This window comes from Myotis brandtii, unplaced genomic scaffold (assembly GCF_000412655.1).
Source record: "Myotis brandtii unplaced genomic scaffold, ASM41265v1 scaffold130, whole genome shotgun sequence".
Lineage (NCBI taxonomy): Eukaryota > Metazoa > Chordata > Mammalia > Chiroptera > Vespertilionidae > Myotis > Myotis brandtii.
The window spans coordinates 602,534-611,845 of record NW_005354596.1 but is presented as its reverse complement, the minus strand read 5'-3'; the positions used below and the strand labels follow the sequence as shown (position 1 = coordinate 611,845).

Below are 9,312 nucleotides of genomic sequence, written 5' to 3'. Positions count from 1 at the left end.
CTGGGCAGGGCTCCGTTTCTCAGGCTAGTACACCCTTAAAGGAGCTGGGTCTCAGCTGATTTTAAATCCACTGTTGGTCTGCTCACAGCAAAGAGTCCCAGGCAACTGCTGGGGAGGAACGGCCCCCGGAAGCAGATGGCAGAAAGGGCAACTCCGCTGGCAGTGAGCCGCCCCCTCCCAAGACGGCCTGGGCAGAGACCACTCGGCCTCCAGAGACAGAGTCGGGGCCTCCTGCCCCGAAGCCTCCCCCACCCCCCCCACCGCACCGGGGCCCCACTGGGAACTGGGGCCCTCCTGGCGATTACCCAGTGAGTGTCTACAATGAGCGTTTGAGAGGGTCAGTTGTGGCTGATAGTGTCAGCTGCATGATTGAAGGAGCAGTAATTGAGGAAGCTGGAGGGCGGGTCAAAATGGGCTGCAGGAAGTGGAGAGCTTGGGAGAATCTCTGACAAGATTCGGAGCTTCCTTGTGTTGGAATCTGGGTGAATTGGGGGGCTAGAGAGTAAGAATCAGGAGGCCTGGGTGTGTGTATGGATCTCTGAAAGGAGAAAAGAAACAAAAAGATTAGGATGGTGAGTTTGTCACTACTCAGAGGACATCAACCAAGGCCTGGTCCTGGCACCTACAGCTATAGACAGTGGGTCAGTCTGCAGAAGAGACCATAAGAAACATAATGACTGACACCTCTGGCCCCGCTGGGTCTGTCCATTGACAGGATCGTGGGGGCCCGCCCTGCAAGCCCCCAGCACCTGAGGATGAGGATGAGGCATGGCGGCAGCGGCGAAAGCAGTCTTCATCTGAGATCTCCCTGGCCGTGGAGCGAGCCCGGCGGCGGCGAGAAGAGGAGGAGCGCCGCATGCAGGAGGAACGTCGGGCAGCCTGTGCAGAGAAGCTCAAGCGACTTGATGAGAAGTTTGGGGCACCTGACAAGCGGCTCAAAGCAGAGCCTGCTGCCCCACCTGCCGCCCCTCCTGCCCCAGCGCCACCACCTGCTGTCCCCAAAGAACTCCCCACACCTTCAGCTCCTTCACCAGCACCAGCCCCAACACCAGAAAAAGCATTGGACGAGCCGGCACAGGCTCCTCCTGCCCAGGCCACCCCCACTCCAGGTGTGGCTCCATCTCCTGTCCTGGTGAGTGGTGGTGGCAGTACCAGTAGCACCAGCAGTGGCAGCTTCGAAGCCAGCCCAGGTATGGAGATGGGGATAGGTGCTACCAGGTGGCAGATCTCTCCTCTGCTTGGGTCAAAGCTGTGTGTAGGGAGGAAGTGAAATAGAAGACAGTTGTTTGGGCTTATTGGATTGTCTGGGTGAGGGGGAGGTTTTGCTACCTGAATTCCTTAACAGTAGAAAGACTCTACCGCCTCCTTAGTTTGTTGGTTTCACGGGATAGTAATCCCACCAGACCATTGGCTCTGGGGAGGTCATGTTATACATGGGAAGGACTTGCCTTGAGAGAGGGAGGGAACCAGAGGTGAGAGCTGAGGTTGTGGGGGTGGTCGTGGAATGTCTGTGATGGGCTAGACCACTCTGATCAGTGTTTTTTCACCAACGCAGTGGAACCCCAACTGCCCTCAAAAGAGGGTCCTGAACCACCAGAAGAGGTTCCTTCTCCTGCCACACCTCCAGCCCCAAAGGTGGAACCCAAGGGTGATGGGGTTGGTCCCACCCGGCAGCCCCCCAGTCAGGGCTTGGGCTACCCCAAATATCAGAAGTCGTTACCTCCTCGTTTCCAGCGACAGCAGCAGGTGAGATAAAGTTACTTCTTCTCTTAAGGGCTGCTTTTCTGTCTAGCTCCAATGTTTACACTACCTTTTAGTTCCCTCTGGGTCCCTCTACCAGTTCTGGTCCAGGTATATGTCACATTTGTTTTTATACCAGTTCCTTTTCTGTCTGGGCGGGAGCCTTGATGCCTCTCTTGTCCTCTCCAGGAGCAGCTCTTAAAGCAGCAACAACAGCAGTGGCAGCAGCATCAACAGGGCTCCACGCCCCCTGCCCCAGTACCCCCATCACCACCACAGCCTGTGACCATAGGGGCTGTGCCAGCTCCACAGGCTCCACCTCCCAAGGCCCTGTACCCAGGTGCTCTGGGTCGGCCCCCACCCATGCCTCCAATGAACTTTGATCCCCGCTGGATGATGATTCCTCCTTATGTGGACCCCCGGCTCCTCCAGGGCCGACCCCCTCTGGACTTCTACCCTCCTGGTGTGCATCCCTCTGGTAAGAGGCCTTCAGTCCTGGGATGTGGGTACCGCATCTTGCTGTGGGGTAAAGGCCCCCAGTGAAGAGGGCAGACATGGTCTTAGCACTGCTGAGGGAGCCCTTTGGGACAAGGATGGGCTTGGGGAAGTAAGAAACAGTGGTGTTTCCTTGGCCAGGATTTACTGTGACTGATTGATGGATTTACAGGGAAGCTGAGTGGGTGCCCTGCTTCAGGAGAGCAGGCCAGGCCCAGTCTTCCTGGGAGTGGGCAGTCGAGGAGCTGATGTTGACGGGGGAGATGCCTTTTGGGCTGGAGAGCCTGTCACATGAGAAAGGGTTTTCGTTTCCTCAGGCCTCGTTCCCCGGGAGCGCTCAGACAGTGGAGGCTCAAGCTCAGAGCCATTTGAGCGCCATGCAGGCCCCCTCTTACGGGATCGGGGCACCCCACCAGTGGATGCAAAGTTGGCCTGGGTAGGAGATGTCTTCACCACCACACCTGCTGACCCTCGCCCGCTTACCTCACCGCTGCGACAGGCTGCCGATGAGGACGACAAGGGGATGAGGTGAGTGAGCAGTGAGTGTAATGGGTGAGTTCCTGGTGGAAGGACCTAGGCTAGGAGGAAAGGTGCTGGGGATAAACATGGCAGGAGTGTCTGGGTTCAGATGAAGTGTTCTGTTTCCCCACACAGTTCCAGTTGTCTTCATTCTGAGATGTTCTTTTCTGTCTCCCTCTTCAGGAGTGAAACCCCTCCAGTGCCTCCCCCGCCACCCTATCTGGCCAGTTATCCCGGGTTTCCTGAGAATGGAGCCCCTGGGCCCCCCCTCCCTCGCTTCCCTCCGGAGGAGCCAACTGCCCCAGGGCCCCGCCCACTCCCCTGGCCCCCAGGCAATGACGAGGCAGCCAAGATACAAGCTTCACCACCCAAGAAGGAGACCCCCAAGGAGGAAACTCCACAGCTAACAGGGCCAGAAGCCAACCGAAAGCCGCCCCGAGGAGTTGGAGGCCAAGGCCCCCCGCCAGCTCGCAGAGAGAGCCGCACTGAGACCCGCTGGGGCCCGCGCCCAGGCAGCAGTAGGCGTGGAGGCCCTCCAGAGGAGCCAGGGGCCCCTCCCCGCCGCGCTGGGCCGATAAAGAAACCCCCACCACCTACAAAAGTCCAGGAGCTGCCTCCCAAGCCCCCTGAACAGGGGGATGAAACCCTCAAGGTCCCAAAGCCAGACCCACTCAAGACAGCAAAGGGGAAGATGGGGGCCCCCAAGGAGACTCCACCTCCTAGTGGGAACCTTTCCCCAGCGCCGAGGCTCCGAAGGGACTATTCCTATGAAAGAGTGGGTCCTACCTGCCGTGGGCGGGGCCGAGGCGAGTATTTTGCCAGAGGGAGAGGTTTCCGGGGGACATACGGGGGTCGAGGACGGGGCGGCCGGAGCCGAGAGTTCCGCAGTTACCGAGAGTTTCGTGGGGATGACGGGCGTGCAGGTGGGGCAGGGGGACCCAGTCACCCATCTGCTCCCCGAGGCCGCACTGCCAGTGAGACACGAAGTGAGGGCTCCGAGTATGAAGAGATCCCCAAGCGGCGCCGGCAGCGGGGCTCAGAAACAGGCAGCGAGACGCACGAGAGTGATCTGGCCCCGTCGGACAAGGAGGCCCCCCCACCCAAGGAAGGTGTACTCACCCAGGTCCCTCTTGCTCCCCCACCGTCAGGAGCTCCTTCACCAGCCCCAGCCCGTTTTTCTACTGCCCGAGGTGGGCGCGTCTTCACTCCCAGAGGGGTGCCATCACGCCGAGGCCGAGGGGGAGGGCGGCCCCCTCCACCCATTTGCCCAAGCTGGACCCCTCCAGCCAAGTCTCTGGCCCCCAAGAAGCCTCCAGCTGGTCCTTTGCCAAGTAAGGAGCCTTTGAAAGAGAAGCTCATTCCAGGGCCTCTGTCCCCCATGGCCCGAGGAGGCAGCGGTGCAGGCAGCACCCTGAGCATGGCTGTGGAAGATGGGGAGCGGCCCCGAAGGAGGCGGCACGGGAGGGCTCAGCAGCAGGACAAACCACCTCGCTTTCGGAGGCTGAAACAGGAGCGGGAGAGTGCCGCCAGAGGGGCCGAGGGCAGGCGCTCCTCCCCGGCCCTTCCATCCTCCACACCCGGACCGGAGGAGGCCCTCTCAACAGTGGCGGTTCCCCCGCCACCTCGCCGGGCAGCTGCCAAGTCTCCTGATCTGTCAAACCAGAACTCGGACCAGGCCAATGAGGAGTGGGAGACTGCATCTGAGAGCAGCGACTTTGCCAGTGAGCGCCGAGGGGACAAGGAGGCTCCTCCACCAGCACTGCTGACCCCCAAAATGGTGGGAACTCCTGGGGGCGGGGGCAGCGGAGCCGGACCAGGCATTACCACCATGTCGCGTGGAGACCTGAGCCAGAGAGCCAAGGATCTGAGCAAGCGGAGCTTCTCAAGTCAGCGGCCAGGCATGGAGAGGCAGAACCGGCGCCCAGGCCCCAGCAGCAAGGCAGGCAGCGGCGGAGGAGGAGCTGGAGGGGGTCCTGGAGGCAGGACCGGCCCAGGGCGAGGGGACAAGAGGAGTTGGCCCTCTCCTAAGAACCGAAGGTGGGTAGGGACAGGCTAAATGTGTTCTTAAGCTTAAGAAATGGAGGGAGGGGAGGAGACCTGAGGGAAAGTAAGGGTGGATGTGGTGGAGTTTGGAGACTTGGGGCTGTTAGAAAGGCACCAGGATGTTCTCTCTGCCTGAAGGAGCTGGGACGGACGCAGTGGGTAGAGTCAGGAACACCCACCCAGCCCCATTCTCGTCCACCCTGTACATCTGTACACAGAATTCCTTAGAAATGCCGGAAAACACCTGCATTTGCACAGGGAAGAGAGGCTGGAAGAGGGTACTGGAGGGAAAGGGTAACTGTTTGGAGAATGCTGGAGCTGGTCTGTTTTCTTCAGCCGCCCTCCGGAGGAGCGCCCCGCAGGGCTTCCTCTGCCTCCCCCACCCCCGAGCAGTTCTGCTGTCTTCCGCCTGGACCGGGTGATCCACAGCAACCCTGCTGGCATCCAACAGGCCCTGGCCCAGCTCAGCAGCCGCCAGGGGAGTGCAGCTGCACCAGGGGGGCACCCAAGGCCCAAGCCTGGGCCTCCCCTAACTCCTCAAGGCCCGTCCCCTCGGCCCCCAACCCTCTATGACCCTCAGAGGGCCAACGACAATGGCATTGGCATCGGTTCGGGTAAGCTGGAGGTGCTACGGGTGGGACTGTCTACTTCCCCAGAGGCAGGCGTCGAAGGGGGAAGGGTCTGGCTCGGGGACCCTGGTGCTGGTGTGTGCACTGAGGTGTGGGAGGATTGGGATGGAGGAAAGTAGGGGCAGTGACAGTGAGGCTGGTGCTGACAGATTTCCCCTTTTCCCCAGACCTCCACTTCGAGGAGCCGGGGCCGATGGTGAGGGGGGTGGGCGGGACTCCCCAGGATGCTGCCGGGGTTAATCCTTTCCCCCCCAAACGGCGGGAGCGGCCTCCCAGAAAACCGGAGCTGCTGCAGGAGGTGAGGGATGGGGCTTGAGATTGTGCTTCACTGTTCGCTTCAAGGGCTCTCTGACGTTTTCTTCATTCTTTCCTGTTCTCGCCCAAATTCTCAGCTTCGGTCACTGCATGCCTCCTGTCCCTGTCCCTCCTCACCCACACCTCACTGTCCCAGTCCTTTGCATTCCCCAGTTCCCAGCTCATTCTTGTTTTGCCTCTGGCCTTTCTCACCTTTAGGAATCTTTGCCACCTCATAGCTCTGGATTCTTGGGCCCCAAACCCGAGGGCCCAGGCCCTCACAGAGAGTCTAGAGATGCAGGGACAGAGGCCCTGAGCCCTCACATCTGGAATCGTTTACATACTGGTGAGTAAACGGTAACACTGAGCGGCAGGAAGGGCCGTGAGAGCCAGACGGGCCACAGCCGTGTCCTCACCGCCTCTCCTGTCGGTGCTCTTCCCAGCCACTAGTCGGAAGAGTTACCAGCCTGGCCCCATGGAGCCCTGGATGGAGCCCCTGAGTCCTTTTGAGGACGTGGCTGCCACGGAGGTGAGTGGGGCCAGGAGGGAGTGTCTGAGTGGGTTTCTCCAGCGCTGGCCGTGCGTCTCCGCCTCCTCTGGGTTGGGTCTGGGGTTGTTCCCTCACATCGTTTCTCCTTTCCTCAGTGTGTGTGTGTGTTGCACCAGTCAGGGATGGGGATGCTTCCTGCCCTACTTAACTAACGCCTTCTCCACTCCTCTCAGATGAGTCAGTCTGACAGTGGGGTGGACCTGAGTGGGGATTCTCAGGTATCGTCAGGTCCCTGCAGCCAGCGAAGTTCCCCTGATGGAGGACTCAAGGGGGCAGCAGAGGGGCCCCCCAAGCGGCCTGGAGGCCCCTCACCCCTGAATGCTGTTCCTGGTGAGGGTCCACCTGGCTCTGAACCCTCTGAACCTCCTAGGAGACGGCCACTTGCCCCCCCTGATGGGGACAGAAAGGTAAAAGGCCAAAAATGGGTAAGAGGAGTGTTTCTGGGACTCCGGCTGTAGCTACCTTTGTCTCCCCCTTCTGTGTGTCCTGGGGATTCCCGTATTTGGCTTCTGTTTCCTTACCCCAACCCCACTTTACTGTGTTCCCCAACCCAGGAGCTGCCCCGGGAGCAGCCTCTGCCCCCTGGTCCCATTGGCACAGAACGACTGCAGCGTGCAGACCGAGGCCCGGAGCCTGGCTCCCTGCGGCCATCCCGTCGACCCGGTCCCCCGGGCCAGTTTGGCGCCAGTGACAAGGTCTGCATGGGTCAGATCTGGGGCTCTTGGGCTGGGTGGAGAAAAGGGAAGGACTGGCGGTGGGGCATGGAGGACACCTGAATCGCGGGACAACCTTCTCTGCCTCATGATCACAGGACTCAGACTTGCGCCTAGTGGTGGGAGACAGTTTAAAAGCAGAGAAAGAGCTAACGGCATCAGTCACTGAGGTACGCGGGGAGAGTGGGTGGAAAGGTCTTAGATTTCTGGAGAAGACGGCCCCGAGAGCCCTCTCGACAAGTCTGCTCCTCCCCAGGCCGTTCCTGTATCCCGAGACTGGGAGCTGCTCCCTAGTGCTTCTGCCTCCACTGAGCCACAACCACAACCCAGGAGCCTGGGTCCTGGGCACTGTGGCCCAGAGCCCAGCTCCGCAGGCCAGCGCTTGTACCCTGAGATCTTCTATGGCAGCCCTGGGCCTCCCAGCTCACAGGTAGGCCTGCCTGCCTGTCCTGCGACCCGTTACAGTAAAGCCTGCTGTCCGTTACAGTAAAGCCTTTCCAGTCTGCACAGTTGTAAACTTGTTTTTGCTGTTTCGTTTTTCTCCTTGCTTTTACTGTAGGTGGTGGGGTGGGTGAGCTTTTCTTGACCAGAGAAAATGGAGCTAGTCCAGCTTTGCTCTTCTGTAGGTCTCAGGGGGAGCCATAGACTCTCAGTTACATCCCAACAGTGGAGGCTTCCGCTCTGGGACACCAGTGCACCCTTACAGGTAAGACTAGATGCCTGTGGGTGTCAGAAGGAAATGGAGCCATATTTCAGGGGAGAGGGAAGTGGGGAGACATTTCTAGGTACCAAAGGCTAGTGGACTTCAGGAGGTGTTCAGACTAAAGGAGTAAATGTTTCTGGCTCCCTGACACCTTTCTTCCCTGTCGCCCCAATGTCTTTGCAGGTCACAGCCCCTGTACCTCCCCCCGGGCCCGGCACCCCCCTCAGCACTGCTCTCAGGGGTGGCTGTCAAGGGCCAGTTTTTGGATTTCTCAGCACTGCAAGCAGCGGAGCTGGGGAAGTTGCCGGCTGGAGTTCTCTACCCTCCACCTTCCTTCCTCTACTCTCCAGCCTTCTGCCCCAGCCCTCTTCCTGACCCGCCCTTGCTTCAGGTAAGAGGTGGGCAGGTGCTGGGCTTAGGGAGCTAGGGGTGGAGGAGAGTGCTTTGGGGGAGTTGACATACTTCTTCCCATTGCCCAACAGGTGCGCCAGGATCTACCATCCCCCTCAGATTTTTACTCTACTCCTCTGCAGCCTGGTGGCCAGAGTGGCTTCCTCCCCTCGGGGGCTGCCCAGCAGGTACTTTATCTGTCCTCTTCCCCTTCAGTCTCTTTCTGTCTAGCCTCTGGCTTTTTAAAATGGTTTTGACTCTAGCTCAGGTTTTCTGACATTTCTTTCTGCCCCCAACACAGACCCATATTTCTTGTTACAGATGCTTCTACCCATGATGGACTCCCAGCTGCCTGTGGTGAACTTTGGTTCCCTGCCGCCAGTGCCGCCTCCTGCCCCACCCCCCCTTTCTCTGTTACCTGTGGGCCCTGCTCTGCAGCCCCCCAGTTTGGCTGTGCGGCCCCCACCTGCTCCTCGGGTGCTGCCTTCACCTGCCAGGCCCTTCCCCCCTAGCTTGGGGCGAGCAGAGGTAAGGTACAGGAACTGTAGTGCTAGGCAACTCCAAGAGTTAGGGGTAGGGGTTCATTATCTGAAGATGAATGGGTTGAGAAACAGGAGGCTCATGAGTTTTTTTCCTTCAGCTTCACCCAGTAGAACTGAAGCCTTTCCAAGATTATCGAAAACTGAGCAGCAACCTTGGGGGACCCGGGTCATCATGCACTCTCCCAGCTGGAAGGCAAGAGAAGGGACTGGGAATACAGACTGCCCAGCCCCAAGGCCTTCGGCTCTCTCTAAACACTGTTCCTCCTTTAGGTCTTTCTCTGGCCTCAGTTCCCGTCTCAAAGCCACACCCTCCACCTATAGCGGTGTCTTCCGCACCCAGCACATTGACCTTCACCAGCAGGTGAGGGAGAAGCCCCCATATCCCCGAGTCAATTCTCGTGTTACCACCCGAAGCTGCCCTTACATTCCTGAGCTCCCAGTATGAATGGAGCCCTACTTCCTCTTCCACATGTGCCTGCCCCCCAGGCCTCCCCGCCTGATGCCCTACGCTGGATGCCGAAGCCTTGGGAGCGGACAGGGCCACCTTCCCGAGAAGGGTCTTCCCGACGGGCAGAAGAGCCTGGGTCCCGAGGGGACAAGGAGCCTAGGTTGCCTCCACCCCGCTGAGGGAGTTCCCCTTGCCCCTACCCCCCCAGGCCTTGTATATAGATTATAAATATATAAGGGAAAGGGG

The 9,312-nt window shown here is 59.5% G+C and overlaps 1 protein-coding gene across 3 annotated transcripts in view; it reads left to right on the top strand.

Moving 5' to 3' along the window:
* PRRC2A (proline-rich coiled-coil 2A) overlaps positions 1–9,312 on the top strand; it is a 14,553-nt gene extending 5,241 nt beyond the window's left edge. For 2 of the 3 annotated variants that reach the window (XM_005859877.2, XM_014534477.1), the window contains exons 11-31: positions 89–308; positions 716–1,190; positions 1,556–1,746; positions 1,930–2,218; positions 2,553–2,763; positions 2,938–4,791; positions 5,134–5,411; positions 5,594–5,724; positions 5,940–6,066; positions 6,164–6,249; positions 6,444–6,677; positions 6,825–6,965; positions 7,082–7,153; positions 7,240–7,413; positions 7,610–7,689; positions 7,870–8,077; positions 8,169–8,264; positions 8,398–8,604; positions 8,717–8,811; positions 8,889–8,979; positions 9,105–9,312. In XM_005859877.2, coding sequence (XP_005859939.1) covers positions 89–308; positions 716–1,190; positions 1,556–1,746; positions 1,930–2,218; positions 2,553–2,763; positions 2,938–4,791; positions 5,134–5,411; positions 5,594–5,724; positions 5,940–6,066; positions 6,164–6,249; positions 6,444–6,677; positions 6,825–6,965; positions 7,082–7,153; positions 7,240–7,413; positions 7,610–7,689; positions 7,870–8,077; positions 8,169–8,264; positions 8,398–8,604; positions 8,717–8,811; positions 8,889–8,979; positions 9,105–9,245 — 5,401 coding nt within the window. In that variant the 3' untranslated portion in view covers positions 9,246–9,312. The remainder of the gene's footprint in view (positions 1–88; positions 309–715; positions 1,191–1,555; positions 1,747–1,929; positions 2,219–2,552; positions 2,764–2,937; positions 4,792–5,133; positions 5,412–5,593; positions 5,725–5,939; positions 6,067–6,163; positions 6,250–6,443; positions 6,678–6,824; positions 6,966–7,081; positions 7,154–7,239; positions 7,414–7,609; positions 7,690–7,869; positions 8,078–8,168; positions 8,265–8,397; positions 8,605–8,716; positions 8,812–8,888; positions 8,980–9,104) is intronic. The other variant, XM_014534478.1, reaches the window with a different exon arrangement.